The sequence below is a fragment of the Oncorhynchus kisutch genome, linkage group LG14, assembly GCF_002021735.2.
Source record: "Oncorhynchus kisutch isolate 150728-3 linkage group LG14, Okis_V2, whole genome shotgun sequence".
NCBI classification, from domain to species: domain Eukaryota; kingdom Metazoa; phylum Chordata; class Actinopteri; order Salmoniformes; family Salmonidae; genus Oncorhynchus; species Oncorhynchus kisutch.
In genome coordinates this window covers 67,751,532-67,771,230 of record NC_034187.2, presented here as the reverse complement: position 1 = coordinate 67,771,230, position 19,699 = coordinate 67,751,532, and the positions used below count along the sequence as shown (strand labels likewise).

The 19,699-nt window shown below is 44.2% G+C and overlaps 2 protein-coding genes across 3 annotated transcripts in view; both read left to right on the top strand.

Annotated features, from left to right (window-relative positions):
- hivep1 (HIVEP zinc finger 1) overlaps positions 1-2,266 on the top strand; it is a 91,081-nt gene extending 88,815 nt beyond the window's left edge. For both annotated transcript variants that reach the window (XM_020500172.2, XM_031788812.1), the window contains one exon: positions 348-2,266. In XM_020500172.2, the coding sequence (XP_020355761.1) occupies positions 348-1,568 (1,221 nt within the window). In that variant the 3' untranslated portion in view covers positions 1,569-2,266. The remainder of the gene's footprint in view (positions 1-347) is intronic.
- A 4,502-nt stretch (positions 2,267-6,768) lies between these two features.
- Positions 6,769-10,382, top strand: edn1 (endothelin 1). The gene is made up of 5 exons (XM_020501856.2): positions 6,769-7,162; positions 7,458-7,617; positions 7,727-7,876; positions 8,261-8,377; positions 9,328-10,382. Exons 1-5 carry the CDS (start codon positions 7,102-7,104, stop codon positions 9,446-9,448), a joined length of 609 nt encoding a protein of 202 aa, XP_020357445.1. The 5' UTR covers positions 6,769-7,101; the 3' UTR covers positions 9,449-10,382.
- The last annotated feature ends 9,317 nt before the right edge of the window (positions 10,383-19,699 follow it).

Here is a 19,699-nt window from a genome sequence, read left to right as displayed (position 1 = left end):
CCCACCATGTTTTCCTCATCCCATCCTCTCTCTCTCCATCCCTCCCTCCATCCCTCTGTCCCTGTCTCTCTGCACTTTCATACACAAACTCTTTTCCTTGAATCCCGCATGTGAGACACTTCAGCAAAGTTGCTCTGAATGCTTGAAAAGGTGAATACATTTCTGATGGGCAGCTTGTTAGAAGGCTTGTTTTCTAGTAACAGATGATCTTCTCATGTCTTCACTGAGTTTTTCCTGTGAAAAGATATGGGGAGTATGTTCAGTGTTTGTCCTGTTTCCAGTGATAAGACGTGTAGAGTATGTAAAGGTCATAATTACTCATTTTATAAATGTTTGCTGTTTCCCAGGATGGCTCTTTGGCTCCTCCCACCCTACCAACGAGTGAGCCAGGTGTCCCTTTCGGGACAGACGTCAGCACTCAGACCGCCTCTTTCACCCCCCAGACTTCCTCCTACAGCCCCTGGCACTTTCCCTCCCAGGGCCCGACCCAAGGATCAGGGGCCACACAGGGGGGACACACGCACCTCTTCAGTCACCTGCCTCTGCACTCCCAGCAGCCCTCTTGCTCCTCCTACAGCATGGTCCCCGTGGGGGGCATCCAGCTGGTGCCAGCTGGCCTGCCAGCCTACTCCACCTTCGTGCCCATCCAGGCTGGCACTGTCCAGCTCACCATCCCTGCAGTGAGTGTCATCCACCGGAATACCAGTCCACTCCCGTTCCCCAAATCCTCTAACTCCCCCCAGCCTGAGGGCTCTGTTTTGACCCCCACCAACCAGCCCCTGGTGGTTCAGGAGCCCATCAGCAGTATCATGCCCTGCTTCCCCCTGGGGCAGGTCACCGGACTTCAGGCCCTTGGGGCCTCCCAGCAGACGCTGCAGTCCATGGGTCTGGAGACCCTCAACGTCATGGGACTGACCAGCTCAGGAGGCCTGACCTCCACTCAGCTGCTGTCCCAGCACGGCCTGACGCTCAACACCACCCTGGGCCTGCAGGCCCTGACTGCCAGCCCCAGCTCCCAGAGCCGCACGGGCCCGCACCATCACCACACCCACCACACACCCATCCCCGGCCTGCAGATCCTCAACATTGCCCTGCCCGCACTCATCCCCTCGCTCAGCCCTCTCTCCGCCCTCAGTCCCCTCCCTGGACCCTCTGAGAGGCAGGGCAGCCCTGAGGCCCAAGGGGCCACCCGACTCTCCTCTCAGACTGAACTAGGACCCTTGGTCAGCTGTCCATCTGTTGCATCATCCCTTCCCACTGCCACCATAAGAGGAAGTCCCGCCCAGGAAATGACATCATCGGGCAGCAGACCCAGCAGCTCTGGGCACAGGAGCTCCGGAGGCTCTGATCACACGCAGACTCCCGGGAAGGAAGGGAGGGTTACAACATCTCTACCACAACCATCCCCGGCTCCAGCTGCTGAGGGGGTTGTTGAGCGGGCAGGGGGAGCCAGTGAGCCTGTCATGCCTCGGAGGCAGTCGATGCTGTCACGGCAGCAGGTGACGGAAGACTTTATCGATGACTCAGCATCAAGCGATGACGAGGACCGACTGGTCATCGCCACCTGAAACCCCTAGTCGAATAGCCTGGTCAAATCAAACCGAATGCTGAGCTTACAATGGTGATCGCAGCATTCAATTTGGGTTACCAGGCTACATATTGAAAAGCTCTTTCTTTGTTCTCTTTTTGTAATGCTTGTCACTTTCTAAGACTGAAAACACTTCAGGGTGGGTTTGTTACTCTGCAAATCACCTTTCAAAGCACAGTTTCTGACATTCATATTGTATGTGCAATCATAAATGATTATTATTATTATGATGATGATGATAATGATGACCAATCGTTTTTCTTTTTTAAAAATTTGTCAGCTCCAGACAATTTTTTTTTGTACATGTTGTATAGACAATTGTGCCTTTTTGGAGTTACTTGTTTTAGGAACCTGTAAATAATACCTTAAAAATTCAGCAGTTGCTTGTGTTTATTTCGATGACATGGAAGTGAAAATAGAGGATAACAATTTTATTTTGGAAGGTTTTATGTCAATCGTAAATTTATGTAAAAATAAATCTGTTGTACTGGTATATGTACATTTCTATGGATTTGGGGCATTGTTTCTGTGTACAGATGTTGTGTTCAACTATTTATTATATTCCATTTAGTGCCCATGATTATTCATAAATCCATAGGTATCTGTAATATGGTAGCTTTACATTGCGGTATCAATATTATTATCAACTGTATCAGTAAAACCTTGTTTACAAATGTACAAATGGTATTCATGTTTTTTGTCTCAGATGCACCTAAGTTTTCACATTTAATAAAATGTCATACTGTTTAGAAGATGGACTAGAGTTCTGGACCACATATGACAAAAGCCTTTTTCTTGATCTTATGTACAACATTTTATCTCACATGCAGCAAAAGTTCACGGATTAAAAACAAAAACATGAGCTTTTTCAACGCCACTGTTCCCCAATGCTCTACATAATTTCACAATCAGCCTTATAGTGGATTTCATATTCCGTGGGAAAGAGCCATTTTCATCAGGAATGCTCTCGGGGGGCACTGACCAAACAAATGCAATCAGACCTCTATCACACTAGACCAGAGAGAGAGTGAACATCAGTGAGGAAGAGAACGTATTGCACATCTCAAGAGTTTTTACAGTAAGACTCCTCATTACTCTAGTTAATCTGTGTATGCCCAAATGGCACCCTATTCCCTACATAGTGCACTACTTTTGACCAGAGCCCTGTTGACCCGATATAGAGAATAGGGTGCCGTTTGGGATGTAGATGGTGACTTATCTGCCTATCAGGGTTTGTGAGAGAGAGAGAGAGCCTGCCTCTGTTATTCAGTTAGTTAGTAGTTGTTGGGGCCTGAGGTGGATCCTGGGATGAGGCAACAGAGACGCCTAGAGGGCAATAGCCCTTCCTGTTAGAGCCGTGGGTGTAGTGTAGTGGAGCGGGTGGGAAGAATGTTGCCAAGTTAGAATACCCACCAAATCAGAGACATGGAGAGAGTGAGAGTTATCCGTAGCCTTTTTACTTTCAGAGCCTACCTTGTTTGTGCAACCCCAAAGCAGCTTCATGGTCTGTTATGCTAGGTCTACTCCAAAGCCCTTTGAGATGGCGCCTATAATAAGGCTGAAAGAAGCTGCTTTATTGGGCTCTTATGAAAAGGAAACTGAGGCTCTGCTCCCTGCATCATAGACTGATGTCCTGACTGGAAAGGAGCCAGACAGGCTGTCCTGTCCTGTAGCCATTAGCACAAGCTGTTCCTTGGCCAATGGAAACGGTCTAACACCAGGCCCTTGATTAGGCCCGTCAGAAATGTTTGACTCAGAATGTTTTACTTTTACCTTTTTCCACATTGCACCGCTTTGTACCCCCGTCACTTTCCATCATTAGTAAATGTGTAGCTCGATCCCCCATCAAATAGTTTACAACAGTCAAATTCTCTCCAGAAGTTCAGTGAGGATCTCTGAATGATCCAATGTTGACCTAAATGACTAATGATGATAAATACAATCCACCTGTGTGTAATCAAGTCTCCGTATAAATGCACCTGCACTGTGATAGTCTCAGAGGTCCGTTAAAAGCGCAGAGAGCATCATGAAGAACAAGGAACACACCAGGCAGGTCCGAGATACTGTTGTGAAGAAGTTTAAAGCCGGATTTGGATACAAAAAGATTTCCCAAGCTTTAAACATCCCAAGGAGCACTGTGCAAGCGATAATATTGAAATGGAAGGAGTATCAGACCACTGCAAATCTACCAAGACCTGGCCGTCCCTCTAAACTTTCAGCTCATACAAGGAGAAGACTGATCAGAGATGCAGCCAAGAGGCCCATGATCACTCTGGATGAACTGCAGAGATCTACAGCTGAGGTGGGAGACTCTGTCCATAGGACAACAATCAGTCGTATATTGCACAAATCTGGCCTTTATGGAAGAGTGGCAAGAAGAAAGCCATTTCTTAAAGATATCCATAAAAAGTGTTGTTTAAAGTTTGCCACAAGCCACCTGGGAGACACACCAAACATGTGGAAGAAGGTGCTCTGGTCAGATGAAACCAAAATTGAACTTTTTGGCAACAATGCAAAACGTTTTGTTTGGCGTAAAAGCAACACAGCTCATCACCCTGAACACACCATCCCCCCTGTCAAACATGGTGGTGGCAGCATCATGGTTTGGGCCTGCTTTTCTTCAGCAGGGGCAGAGAAGATGGTTAAAATTGATGGGAAGATGGATGGAGCCAAATACAGGACCATTCTGGAAGAAAAGCTGATGGAGTCTGCAAAAGACCTGAGACTGGGATGGAGATTTGTCTTCCAACAAGACAATGATCCAAAACATAAAGCAAAATCTACAATGGAATGGTTCAAAAATAAACATATCCAGGTGTTAGAATGGCCAAGTCAAAGTCCAGACCTGAATCCAATCGAGAATCTGTGGAAAGAACTGAAAACTGCTGTTCACAAATGCTCTCCATCCAACCTCACTGAGCTCGAGCTGTTTTGCAAGGAGGAATGGGAAAAAATTTCAGTCTCTCGATGTGCAAAACTGATAGAGACATACCCCAAGCGACTTACAGCTGTAATCGCAGCAAAAGGTGGCGCTACAGAGTATTAACTTAAGGGGGCTGAATAATTTTGCACGCCCAATTTTTCAGTTTTTGATTTGTTAAAAAAGTTTGAAATATCCAATAAATGTTGTTCCACTTCATGATTGTGTCCCACTTGTTGTTGATTCTTCGCAAAAAAATACAGTTTTATATCTTTATGTTTGAAGCCTGAAATGTGGCAAAAGGTCGCAAAGTTCAAGGGGGCCGAATACTTTCGCCCCCTTGAAAAAAAAACAAGTGGATTATATATCTTAAGGCCTTCCTATGTGTATATTCAAAAAACAATTATAGATCTAACTTCATTGGAATATACCTACAACTTTTTAAACATTTTTAAAAAATGTATCAATTTACCACAAAATGGTTTTGTTAAAATATCTCCAAAAGTTGTGATGACACACAGGACATTTTTGTTGAACAAGAGCAGTGGCAGACAGGGAAAGTGTTACGCAATACTTCCACACAGAATCTTTCCAGATCCTTGATATCCTTCATCTGCTCTTATGGACTGCCCTTTTCAATTCAAACCACATGGTTTCAATAGGGTTCAAGTCCGGAGACAGAGATGGTCATTGCAAATAAGTATTTTGAGGTCAATTAAGCATTTCTTTGTGGATTTTGATTAGGCCTTGTGCCTGGGTTATTGTCTCACTGGAAGTCAGATTTTGAGTAGGCCTTGTGCCTGGGTTATTGTCTCACTGGAAGTCAGATTTTGATTAGGCCTTGTGCCTGGGTTATTGTCTCACTGGAAGTCCGATTTTGATTAGGCCTTGTGCCTGGGTTATTGTCTCACTGGAAGTCAGATTTTGATTAGGCCTTGTGCCTGGGTTATTGTCTGACTGGAAGTCAGATTTTGAGTAGGCCTTGTGCCTGGGTTATTGTCTCACTGGAAGTCAGATTTTCATTAGGCCTTGTGCCTGGGTTATTGTCTCACTGGAAGTCAGATTTTGATTAGGCCTTGTGCCTGGGTTATTGTCTCACTGGATGTCAGATTTGGATTAGGCCATGTGCCTGGGTTATTGTCTCACTGGAAGTCAGATTTTGATTAGGCCTTGTGCCTGGGTTATTGTCTCACTGGAAGTCAGATTTTGATTAGGCCTTGTGCCTGGGTTATTGTCTCACTGGAAGTCAGATTTTGAGTAGCCCTTGTGCCTGGGTTATTGTCTCACTGGAAGTCAGATTTTGATTAGGCCTTGTGCCTGGGTTATTGTCTCACTGGAAGTCAGATTTTGATTAGGCCTTGTGCCTGGGTTATTGTCTCACTGGAAGTCAGATTTTGATTAGGCCTTGTGCCTGGGTTATTGTCTCACTGGAAGTCTGATGTTCAAAGTCAAACTCACCACGTGTTCATGGCTGAAGATATCTATTTTCATGTAATCTGCCCATTGCACCACTTGGAGTTTGATATTACGGAATCGGCACTTGGATTGGAACCGGTGCTGTCGTCAGATGACATGAAAATAGAGCTCTTTGGTCACACACAGCAGTAGTGGGTTTGGCGTTGAAAAACAAAAGCATATTCAGAAAAGTAGGCCTACCTCATACCTAAGGTAAAATATGGTGGTGGATGTTTGATGTTATGGGGCTATTTCACTTCCATTGGTCCTGGGGCCCTTGTTAACTTTACCATTTTAGCCAAAAACCTGGTTGCCTCTGCCATGAGGCTAACACATTTCCACAAGTGGATCTTCCAGCAAGACAATAACTCGAAGCACTACTCAAAATCAACACACACACACACACACAAATGTTATTTTACAACTAAATTAACATTTTGCAATGTCCATCTCAGTCACCGAACTTGAACCCCAAATCAAAACCTGTGGTTTGAATTGAAGAGGTCAGTCCAGTTCTCCAATCAAGCCTGTGTAGTTATCCTCGCAAGGGGAGAGTATTGAAGAGCTAGAGTATCGAAAACAGGGGCCCCCATTTTTATCAAGGGTGCCAAAAATGATGGACCTGACTATACATTCTATGGAAATTAAAACGTTTTAGAGAGCTGATGCGATTGTAAAGCTAATACATTGATACTTGGTCGCCATCTACTGTAAAATGTGTGCATTTACGTCTTCAGAACTTCCTTGGTCAAAACTTGGCTCGCGTCGCCGCCTGCCTCCCGGCGTCTCCATCCACAGTTCTTATCTTGGGCTGCACGTTGCTTGTCGGTGATTATTAACAAACAGCATTGTCTACGAATAAGTCAAAGGACAAAACTGTTTACACGCGACTGCAGGGGGGAGGGCGGAGGTGGTAAGTGCTTAGTATATAAAGGGCAGAAGGTGCACATGTGGAGGCACTGACAGAACCGTGCAAGTGGAATGCTTTTGCACTCCTTTGTGAACGTACCTTGTATGCGAACCTACGCAGTTGGCACCCGTGTCGCTTTTTGCTAGCTTTTTGGAGCCTTTTCATTAAAAAGGGAATATTCCATTTTGTGAACAAGATTATTTTAACTGTACTAAAGAAATATAAAAAATGGATTTGAGAATACTTTGCTCCATGTTGTCAATGATGTACTCTGGAATTTTACATGCGGGTAAGATCTTCCAAAATGAGCCTCATGTTTTAGCAACTATTGAATATCTTGTGTTTTCAGTATTATTTGATTCACTTTTTTAACATGAATGGCCACAATAGGCTAGGTAACAATACATATATTTTACACTCTTTAATCCTGAAGCAGCATAATGAATCCAACACAATAACTGCGCAATCGTAGTCGATAAATTGCAATAGCCTATGCAATAGCATCTTATGTTATAATTTCTGGCATAGGTTTTTTAATATAATAGTATTCAATTTAGGTAATTAACATACTTTCTCCCTCACAGTCTCATCCGCTCCTATGGAAGAGGATACAGCGGCTTCCACAACAGCCACCCCGGTGCCAGTGCGCCACATCAGGAACAAGCGATGCTCCTGCGCGACGTTCCTGGACAAGGAGTGCGTTTACTTCTGTCACCTGGACATCATATGGGTCAACACGCCTGAGTAAGTCACTTTTCCGACCGACAATTGATTATATGTCTTCTATTCTATTGTTACATGTAATGTAACTGGCTTGGTTACAGTGGGCTAATAATTTCGTTAATTTCTTTAGGCGCGTGGTTTCCTACGGTCTGGGCAACGCTTCCAGAAAGAAGCGCGCCATCAAGGATCCCGCCCTCTCCAAGCAGGACCCTCGCTGCAAGTGCGTCCATGAAGATGACAGCACATGTACAAACTTCTGTCAGCTTGAAATTTACCTGAGGTACAACATGTTATATAATATTAGCCCAATAACTTTAGTTAAAACATGTCAAAAACGTATTACATTATGTTATTAGCCTAATATTTGGGGTAATTACGCGCGTTCCACTCTGCTACTGCTATGTGGATGTTGCAACATTGTAGTTTATGATCAATAAATCACCCGTGCTTGGTATTTCAAAACGCCTTTTCTATTTAACTTGGCAATCTATTCAATTCGATTCTCATTTGAGCTGTCAACAATGCAAATCATCGTAACCTGTGTGAACAGGTTTACACCTTGTCTTGTTATTCCCCCCCCCCCTTAAATGTTTCGAAACGATATGATTAATGGAAACCCGACTGACTCTAAGTTCATGTCTTGTGTACTTTCGCTCTTCTTCAGATATGCTGCAGCAGCAGTAACGCCAGACACAGCGATCCAGCCCGCCGTGGGCGCTGACTGTGCTGAGAGGCATCAGTGCAAACACAAGTTTTCAGCCAAGACGAGTAGGATTAAAAGGTAAGAAGAGAATACCACAGGTCTAATTGCAAAATAAATGGACATTGTAATTATAACCTCACGAAAGATAGACGTAATCTAGCAGAGTGCATACTTTCTCCGTGGGTAAAACTGTAGAAGGATCTGTGCCGCTGTGAAGCTCAGGCGGCACGCATTGTATAGTCAATGGGGGATATAAAGACGTAATTTGAGAGAGTGCTGGCCCTCAAGCATAGTATATTATATTATGGGAGAGAGTCTCACTGAAATATGAAATGTAAGAATGTGAAAGTTTAGAAACAACAAAGAAACAGTTTTCTTTCTCTAATTTATTTATGTGATGGAATTTCCCCACTCAGACTATGAGGGCATGTATCACTTTCCCTTGCATAAATGTCATAGTGATCCCTGTAATGGAGCCTTCACCTGGCACAGCTCTTCTCATGTGGCATCAGGGTTGGAAACCTACCCCCGCTCAGTCAGGCGCCAGTGTCTGCTCACATTCATAACATGGAAACATATATGGCAAATTGCTGAGCATTTAGGTTTGATGTGTCAAAAGAAACCTGCAGGCGAGACATATGTAGGATCTTAATTTGAGCCAGTTTGTTACAGCAGGAAAATAATCCTGCAACTAGATGAAATGTGAATTACTCTATGTGGATTATAGTAAATATACATTTTTCGTGAAGGGAAAACACAGTTTGAAATTTCAAAGTGGACTTTTAAACCTCAAATACACTGCAAGTTTACATTTATTGCATTGCAAGAAAGTTCTCCTGCAAAGGGGTGACCAAATTAAGATCCTACATCTGATTGACAGGCCAGGCCAACCTTGTGGTTTTAGTATGCAAATAAACATCACCTGAATTCAACAGTCTTTATAGCCCTTCAGGGGATAAATACAGTTGTATTGAATTGAGTTAAGTCTAATCATTGGTGTCTAATGGGTCTCTCCTATTTCTCTCCAGGGTGAAATACAGAGACCAAAAAGCGGTGGGCCCATCAGCTCTTCAGGCCACAGTCAAAGCTCTCTTGCTGCTGGAGAAATTGATGGTGGGACAACAACACAGGGCACGAGAAGAGAGATGAGAAGGGAGATGTCCACATACTCTGTCTCACACACAGAGAGGGCAGAGATTCATCTATCTCTCTCTGTCCACCTGTCATTGGGGACTCATATGCTTTGGTCCCTCGAGATGCATTGGATACTCCACAGGAAGCCTGCTACTGGACCCCATGTTGGCTCAGTCACGGTGTGGGTCATTAAAGGGGGTGAATGGCAGTGATGGTGGGTGCAGTGTCAGAGAGATGCAGATGGTTGGAGACACATGCAGGAGAAATGCAATGAACTTGAGTCAACTTTATTGACACCACATCCTAAAGACAAAGACGGACACTCGATGGTCCTCCTGTGTACTGTTGACACACCTTTGGACTTCAGCAGCAACCCTCAAACAGAACTTCAGATCATAGCTAATAAATTGAATGGCTGAAACTTTACTCTATGCATGCCTCTGATTATCACTGGATTTGAGGGACAGTTACTCAACAGCATCAGAAGCACTGTTGCTGCTACAGTGTATCCTGTCCAAGGTTCTTGTGTCTGCTCTCTCAAGAAAACATTGGATTCATAGAAGATCACAATCTCATAGACTTATTGAATTGACTCTATGACCTGGCATAAGAAACACAGCTGATTGATTTCAGGCGTTATCACAGTTTGACTAAGTTTCACTACTTTTGACAACAGACCTTTCTAAATGATCTTATGGTTATCCATTAGAACTTTAGCGTTTTCTGATTATATTTGGTTCTATTTATTGCTGTCTGAAATGTCTCTATACATGTTGTATAATAATTAATGCACATTGTTCTGTCCCCATGTTTTATTTATTCAATTTATTTATAGCCATATTGGCCCCATCCATGTGATAATTGTATGTCATTTCTGTGAAATGCTTTTGTCGCCAAGATACATTTGGCAAAACTTAGGGAAATAAATTGTCACACTTATTTAAAATCACTAAATCTCTCCTGGTGTTCCTTCTGTTACACTCACATCACGTTTGGATTCTCAAAAACACCAAATGAGATGGTTCAATTCAAGTAGTTATAGAGATACATCAAAGTGGTTAGTGATAAAAAAAGGTGATAAAATCTGATTTATGAATAATCCTTAGAACGATTGAGTTCAGATCATTGACCTTTCACCGAGTCTGAGCTCTTGCCTCTTTGTTTATCATCTGAATTACAGAGCAGCAGAGAAACCACAGCAGTGGGAATGGGATCTGTACTCACAAAGCTGTTTTTACATGCAATCCACTTCACTGCTACACACAGCCAGGTAATACCAACCACAGGCAGCCTCTGAAAACTGGGTTTGCATCCCAAATGGTTTCCTATTCTCTATGTAGTGCACTACTTTTGATGGGGCTCTGGTCAAAAGCAGTGCACTATATAAGAAACAGGGTGCCATTTGGGATGCATGTTAGCATTGAGTCAACAGTGAATAATGAGATCCATAAAGAACAGGAATAAACAGAAGTCCTTTGAGCCCCAGTGTGCATCCCAAATGGTACCCTACTCCCTAAATAGTTCACTACTTTTGACCAGCATCAAGTAGTGCACTCTTAAGGGAATACTGTGGCATTTGTGACGTACTCTGAGACTGTTGGGAGACCTGGGATAATGAGAGAGAAAGTGTTAAATAAAATGATTATATGGAAGCTTACCAAAGCGTGATATGAAAAATAAGGCTAACCTCAACCTTTAATCAGTGTGCTAAACCGATGCAAGCTTTACAATTTGTCAAACAGCTGCAAGAGGATCTCTTGGATCTCTTGTGTGAATACCAGGACAAAAGTTACATGCATTGCTTAGCTTACTGCATAATTGTAGCTAGTCAGAGGTGCTTTTCATCTCCATTTCAATCAAGAAATATGTCAATTTTAAGACAATTAACTGTACATTGTAGTCCGTCTTATGAATGTTCAAGTGTTGCTTTCATTTTACAGATACTCCTATCCAGATTGATTTACAGGAGTAATTAGGGTTAAGTGCATATCTAAATCAAATCAAATCAAATTTTATTTGTCACATACACATGGTTAGCAGATGTTAATGCGAGTGTAGCGAAATGCTTGTGCTTCTAGTTCCGACAATGCAGTAATAACCAACAAGTAATCTAACTAACAATTCCAAAAAAAACGACTGTCTTATACACAGTGTAAGGGGATAAAGAATATGTACATAAAGATATATGAATGAGTGATGGTACAGAGCAGCATAGGCAAGATACAGTAGATGGTATCGAGTACAGTATATACATATGAGATGAGTATGTAAACAAAGTGGCATAGTTAAAGTGGCTAGTGATACATGTATTACATAAGGATGCAGTAGATGATATAGAGTACAGTATATACGTATACATATGAGATTAATAATGTAGGGTATGTAAACATTATATTAGGTAGCATTGTTTAAAGTGGCTAGTGATATATTTTACATCATTTCCATCAATTCCCATTATTAAAGTGGCTGGAGTTGAGTCAGTGTGTTGGCAGCAGCCACTCAATGTTAGTGGTGGCTGTTTAACAGTCTGATGGCCTTGAGATAGAAGCTGTTTTTCAGTCTCTCGGTCCCAGCTTTGATGCACCTGTACTGACCTCGCCTTCTGGATCATAGCGGGGTGAACAGGCAGTGGCTCGGGTGGTTGTTGTCCTTGATGATCTTTATGGCCTTCCTGTAACATCGGGTGGTGTAGGTGTCCTGGAGGGCAGGTAGTTTGCCCCCGGTGATGCGTTGTGCAGACCTCACTACCCTCTGGAGAGCCTTACGGTTGTGGGCGGAGCAGTTGCAGTACCAGGCGGTGATACAACCCGCCAGGATGCTCTCGATTGTGCATCTGTAGAAGTTTGTGAGTGCTTTTGGTGACAAGCCGAATTTCTTCAGCCTCCTGAGGTTGAAGAGGCGCTGCTGCGCCTTCTTCATGATGCTGTCTGTGTGAGTGGACCAATTCAGTTTGTCTGTGATGTGTATGCCGAGGAACTTAAAACTTACTACCCTCTCCACTACCGTTCCATCGATGTGGATAGGGGGGTGTTCCCTCTGCTGTTTCCTGAAGTCCACAATCATCTCCTTAGTTTTGTTGACGTTGAGTGTGAGGTTATTTTCCTGACACCACACTCCGAGGGCCCTCACCTCCTCCCTGTAGGCCGTCTCGTCGTTGTTGGTAATCAAGCATACCACTGTTGTGTCGTCCGCAAACTTGATGATTGAGTTGGAGGCGTGCGTGGCCACGCAGTCGTGGGTGAACAGGGAGTACAGGAGAGGGCTCAGAACGCACCCTTGTGGGGCCCCAGTGTTGAGGATCAGTGGGGTGGAGATGTTGTTGCCTACCCTCACCACCTGGGGGCGGCCCGTCAGGAAGTCCAGTACCCAGTTGCACAGGGCGGGGTCGAGACCCAGGGTCTGATGACGAGCTTGGAGGGTACTATGGTGTTGAATGCCGAGCTGTAGTCGATGAACAGCATTCCCACGTAGGTATTCCTCTTGTCCAGATGGGTTAGGGCAGTGTGCAGTGTGGTTGAGATTGCATCGTCTGTGGACCTATTTGGGCGGTAAGCAAATTGGAGTGGGTCTAGGGTATCAGGTAGGGTGGAGGTGATATGGTCCTTGACTAGTCTCTCAAAGCACTTCATGATGACGGAAGTGAGTGCTACAGTTACCTTAGCTTTCTTGGGAACAGGAACAATGGTGGCCCTCTTGAAGCATGTGGGAACAGCAGACTGGTATAGGGATTGATTGAATATGTCCGTGAACACACCGGCCAGCTGGTCTGCGCATGCTCTGAGGGCGCGGCTGGGGATGCCGTCTGGGCCTGCAGCCTTGCGAGGGTTAACACGTTTAAATGTTTTACTCACCTCGGCTGCAGTGATGGAGAGTCCGCATGTTTTCGTTGCAGGCCGTGTCAGTGGCACTGTATTGTCCTCAAAGCGGGCAAAAAGTTATTTCGTCTGCCTGGGAGCAAGACATCCTGGTCCGTGACTGGGCTGGTTTTCTTCTTGTAGTCCGTGATTGACTGTAGACCCTGCCACATACCTCTTGTGTCTGAGTCGTTGAAATGAGATTCTACTTTGTCTCTATACTGACGCTTAGCTTGTTTGATATCCTTGCCGAGGGAATAGATGCACTGTTTGTATTCGGTCATGTTACCAGTCACCTTGCCCTGATTAAAAGCAGTGGTTCGCGCTTTCAGTTTCACGCGAATGCTGCCATCAATCCACAGTTTCTGGTTAATTCTGGTTTTAATCGTTGCTATGGGAACGACATCTTCAACGCATGTTCTAATGAACTCGCACACCGAATCAGGGTATTCGTCAATGTTGTTATCTGACGCAATACGAAACATATCCCAGTCCATGTGATGGAAGCAGTCTTGGAGTGTGGAATCAGCTTGGTCGGACCAGCATTGGACAGACCTCAGCGTGGGAGCATCTTGTTTTAGTTTCTGTCTGTAGGCAGGGCTCAGCAAAATTGAGTCGTGGTCAGCTTTTCCGAAAGGAGGGCGGGGCAGGGCCTTATATGCATTGCGGAAGTTAGAGTAACAATGATCCAAGGTTTTTTCAGCCCTGGTTGCGCAATCGATATGCTGATACGATTTAGGGAGTCTTGTTTTCAGATTAGCCTTGTTAAAATCCCCAGCTACAATGAATGCAGCCTCAGGATGTATGGATTCCAGTTTGCAAAGAGTCAAATAAAGTTTGTTCAGAGCCATCGATGTGTCTGCTTGGGGGGGAATATATACGGCTGTGATTATAATCGAAGAGAATTCTCTTGGTAGATAATGCGGTCGACATTTGATTGTGAGGAATTCTAAATCAGGTGAACAGAAGGATTTGAGTTCCTGTATGTTTCTATGATCACACCACGTCTCGTTAGCCATAAGGCATACCCCTCTTCTTACCAGAAAGATGTTTGTTTCTGTCGGCGCGATGCGTAGAGAAACCCGCTGGCTGCACCGCCTCCGATAGCGTCTCTCCAGTCAGCCATGTTTCCGTGAAGCAAAGAACGTTACAGTCTCTGATGTCCCTCTGGAATGCTACCCGTGCTCGGATTTCATCAACCTTGTTGTCAAGAGACTGGACATTGGCGAGAAGAATGCTAGGGAGTGGTGCACGATGTGCCCGTCTCCGGAGTCTGACCAGAAGACTCGTTTCCCTCTTTTACGGAGTCGTTTTTTTGGGTCGCTGGCTGGGATCCATTCCGTTGTCCTGGTTGAAAGGCAGAACACAGGATCCGCTTCGTGAAAATCATATTCTTGGTCGTACTGATGGTGAGTTGACGCTGATCTTATATTCAGTAGTTCTTCTCGACTGTATGTAATGAAACCTAAGATGACCTGGGGTACTAATGTAAGAAATAACACGTAAAAAAAAACAAAAAACTGCATGGTTTCCTAGGAACGCGAAGCGAGGCGGCCATCTCTGTCGGCGCCGGAAGTTCTACAGATCTTTTCACCTAGCCAGCCTGGGGATTCAAACCAGCAACCTTTTAGTTACTGGCCCAATGCTCTTAATCTTTAGGCTATCTGACACCCATTTTCTGAGACAAGTGAGTTGTGACACAGCAAAATGTACACATAAACAGCTTAATAAAGCCTTTGAAGCCATTCTCTAACACCAGCCCTGGCCTTAGAGACCCACCTTCCTCCAGTCTCTCTGTTGAGACATAAAAGCCATCATTTACAGCTAGCATCTCTTAATCAGCCTTTACCAAGCCCAAAGGGCCTTAGTGTCCTTGTTCCTCCTCCACAATATACCCCAAACCCCTGACACCACAGCAGATACCCCTTGCATTCCTTTTCTTTTCATTCTAATCAGCCCTTGCTATTATCCCCTCCACTGACTGCCCTGTACTAAATGGCACCTTATTCCCTATATAGTGTAATACTTTTGACCAGAGCCCTATCGGCATTATGTGGGGAAATGGGTGCCATATGTGACGCAGATTCACTACAGGCCCATAGAACTCAATAAGAGCAGTGATTGGGGCCAGTGTGTGTGTGTGTGTGTGTGTGGGTTATATGTAAGTTACTAAACTAGAACATAATATGTGACATTTGACCAGTGGCCTACACTAAGTGTACAAAAGATTATGAACACCTGCTCTCTTCGTGATATGGACTGACCAGGTGAATCCAGGTGAAGGCTTTGATCGTTTATTGAGGCAACTTGTCAAATGCATTTCAATCAGTGTAGATGGAGGGGAGGAGACAGGTTAAAGAAGGATGTTAAAGCCTTGAGACAATTGAGACATGGAGTGTTTATGTGTGCCATCCAGTTTCCCGTGTGTATCAAGAATGGTCCACCGCCCAAAGGACATCCAGCCAACTTGACTCAACTGTGGGAAGCATTGGAGAACATGGGCCAACATTCCTGTGGAACGCTTTTGATACCTTGTAGAGTCCATGCCCCAACAAATTGAGGCTGTTCTGAGTGCAAAAGTTTTGTACACTCAGTGTATGTTCTGTATTGAGTGGTATACTCTGTTGGATTATCTCAGGGTCCAACTTCAACAGACCCTGTAGAAGTCTATTGGCATGTCAAAACATCTTAGCTAATCGGGCAATACCATGCTCGTTACACTGTGAAATTCTCACTACATGACTCCTCACTGCATGGCAGAGATCACTTACTGTGGTTTTCAGGCCATTAGGAACTGAAGAGGTTATGCCACATGCCAGCCTATAATAGCCTAGAGCCTGGAGAGTAGAACTGGATAGCTCTTTGATGTCATTTTCAGCACCTCGGGCACTTTCTGCATCTTTTGCAAAGCCGAGATCACTGTGGTGAAATTGCTTTGCTTCAAACTGTCAGATTTCCCCTTTTTAAATCTCAGCCTTGCAGTCGATGCATGTTACACAACATGTGTTTGTGGTGAGTTACAAAAAATAGACGTTTTATGTTTTAACAAAATCTTCAGCATTTCTTAAAGTCCTTTACTTCCAAACTATTCGATCCCTCCTCTCTAGTTTGTATCTGTCAATCAGATGCCGGCTACAACAGGTGCCAGAGACACTCCAAGCAAATAGAAGAAGAAAAGTCTACATTTCCTTACCAGCTTATTTAGCCAAATAACAAATCAACAGCAAACATTGTGCCTCTGGCCTGTTCTGAAGAACTGTCTCTACTTTGATGGTGTTTTTACAGGATTTCCTGTTGACTACAGGGGAAAGATTTATCAGAGATCAATCTGCTGATATTTACACTCTCTTGGGGAACACAAATTAACTTGATATAGATTAACTGATCAGATGTTTGATAACTGTTATGTTTATTGCGCCAGTGGTCAGTAGTGATGATAATGACAACAGTAATGATGGTGGTGGTGCCCTTTATAATTGCGTTATCACCATTTAAACTTTCAAAAGCCCTCCAGCCCCTAAACCCTGATAACTCATTTCAAAAGACTCACTGGGTCTTTGTACTTTTCCATTCAGGTTCCAAACTGTGGATCTGTTCACCCAAGACAGAGAAGATGACCTTTCATGACATCAGTATGCAGAGGTTATGTTAACCCCCTCATCCTTTCTCTAAAGTGTTGCTGTGTTGTGGTGGATAGCAGTTAGTTCATCAGTGTACCTGGATGCTTAGAAAAGGTTAACAACTCGTGGACAGGCCCCGAGCCCCTAGCAGCCCTTGCAACAATGGTCCTCACCTTCTGAGCTATGCAGCCTCTCTGCACGGGACTCCCCAGAGACATTAGCTTTGGTGTAACTCATTAGGCTTTTGAATAGTTCCAGCTTCTAACATAATAGCCCATTACACCGCAAGGAATCTCCTCGACTCGACAGGAATTTGCGAGTCTATGAGGCAAACAATGGGACTGTGTGCTAGATACGTCAGAGAGGGGTGGCCAGAACTTAGCCTCAGCCGCCCTGCCCCAGCCGCTCGATACCTCCACACACCCTGTTATCCAACTCCCAGCCATGCCAGTGCCAACGGATCTCACGAAACCCTGCTCGACCACAGGGACTAACCTCACTGATCCTCTATGTGCACTAGTGCACACTTCTCAGACGTGATTATGGGAATTTGCAGACAGCTATCATTCAGCACTCTGTCAGTCAGTCAGTATGTCTGAATGCTGCAGTAATCCTCTCTCTCTCTCTCTCTCTCTCTCTCTCTCTCTCTCTCTCTCTCTCTCTCTCTCTCTCTCTCTCTCTCTCTCTCAGCTCTGCCAAGCCCAGTCACTCTCTAGCTGTTTCCAGTCATTTCAGCTAGGAGCACAACAACTGAGGAGCAGTCCTGTGGAATATCCGTAAAATATTTTCAAAATAGTTCATAAACAGCCACAGTACTCTAATGGTGGTTCTGTGAGATCAACAATAGGGCAATGCTATCTTGTTCAAGCATTCTATGTTTTAACATGCAATCTTATGAAATGTTTGAAATAGGCAACTTCATGTACAGTACTCTGTACCTTGAGCGGCGGTGTCCCGGCCACAGATAAAGCCTAGTCCTAGACAAAAAAACTATTTTGGATGGAGATTCTTCATTGAGCTTGCTTAAACTGTGTCACTGAATGTACATGATCTTTTCGCATTTTGAATTTACAGGTTTTACATAGGCCATACATAACGACAGGCATTACTCATGAAAGGTTCCAGATGTAATTATTTATCATCTGTAAAGTTAATCAACGTCAGACAAGAGAATGCCTCAAGGCCTCAAGGCCAGAGAGAGCAACGTCTGCCTGCCCTACCTGCCTGTCTTCTCACAACAAAAGCCCCAACCAGAGGAATTAGCTGCAGGTAGTCTTATTTTTGGATCAGGAGCGTCACGCCATAATGTTAATACCGTGTAGAGCAGTAATACCTTTGCCAAAACCACAGGTGAAGTGTAGTTCCCGGTGCAGTTTAATGTTGGATTCTTTTCTGGATCATAAATTGCTCCCAGTGGCAATTGGGTCTGGCTCCAGCAGATACTGTACCTTCTCACACCACAGATGCTGTCAGACATGCGAGATGAGACAGGATGTGGAATGTTGCCAGAGAGGATGGTGCATTACCTCCACCAACAGCAGGTGTGGTGAAATTACTTTTAGAATTAGACACTACTAGCTAGCTAGTAGCACAGACAACAGGGGCTAGTTACCAGTATCTTTGCTAGCTAGTTAGCTAATCTACTAGCTAGCTAGCCAGTGTAGCAATTTTTTAAGGTGACAGGCAGTTAACGCACAAGCAACAGTGGTTGCTTGGTTGTTGTGATCTTTGGTATTAACATTATATAAAAAATTATAAAAACTAAATTCATCCTGACATAGCTAGCTAGCTCTCCCACTTCATATGTAAAGTAATTGCTCTCCCAAATATAACACAATGGATCAGAGCTAGTGCGCCGGCTGGTATGTGCGTAGCACCCCGAGACCTTGGAACACATCACGAGTTCAGGTTGCGTGCGCACATACCGACCAGGTGTCGTTTACCAAATGATGGTAAAACTTGGTGGTAAAACCTACAGTGTTGCTGTTTGCTTTGCCATCCTTTGTGTACATTGCTATGCAGGTGTCGAACAAGCTCTCTCTCTCTCTCTCTCTCTCTCTCTAGAACTTCTGTACTGTTTACCGTAGAGCTGCTCGTTATAAAGAATTACTTGAAATACTAGATACACACCCTGCATTGACAGGAGCAACTATTACATGTGAAGTGTAATTAATTAATTTTCTTCACTTTCGACTCCCGTGTGCTGCATTATTCATACTACAAGTATAGGTGGATAACCTCGTCCTCAGGCTCATTTGCGACTGAGAGAGAGACACAGTAGTTGGCTCGTTGGACCAGATTAGTAGGTAGATGATGCATGCAGGAATGATATCAATATCAGGTTAATTACAAAGATGAATCACAGTGCATGCCAAATCTGCTATGTCACCACCTGTTATGAAAGTCAGTAGCCTATTAATTAGGGCAAAGTTGAGCACCTGTTATAATACCAAATGGGGTGATCAACATGCTCTGTTATGACCTCACAAAGTACAGTCTCACCTGGTGAAAATCAGCAACTACTTCATGCTTCTCCTCATTGATTTCTCACAGCTACCAATTGATAAATGTCCACAAAACAGCAGTAGTTAAACAATGCAGCAACAGCAATTGTGCCATCTGCGCCAAAGTACCAGGCCGGAGAGGATGCAATATTGACCCAAGACATACCTAGTATGTGTCCCAAACAGCACCCTATTCCCTATATAGTGCACTACTTTTGACCAAAGCCCTATTGAGCCCTGGAAATAGGGTGCTGGGCTCCGTATCCAAGTAGTGACCTATTTACGAAA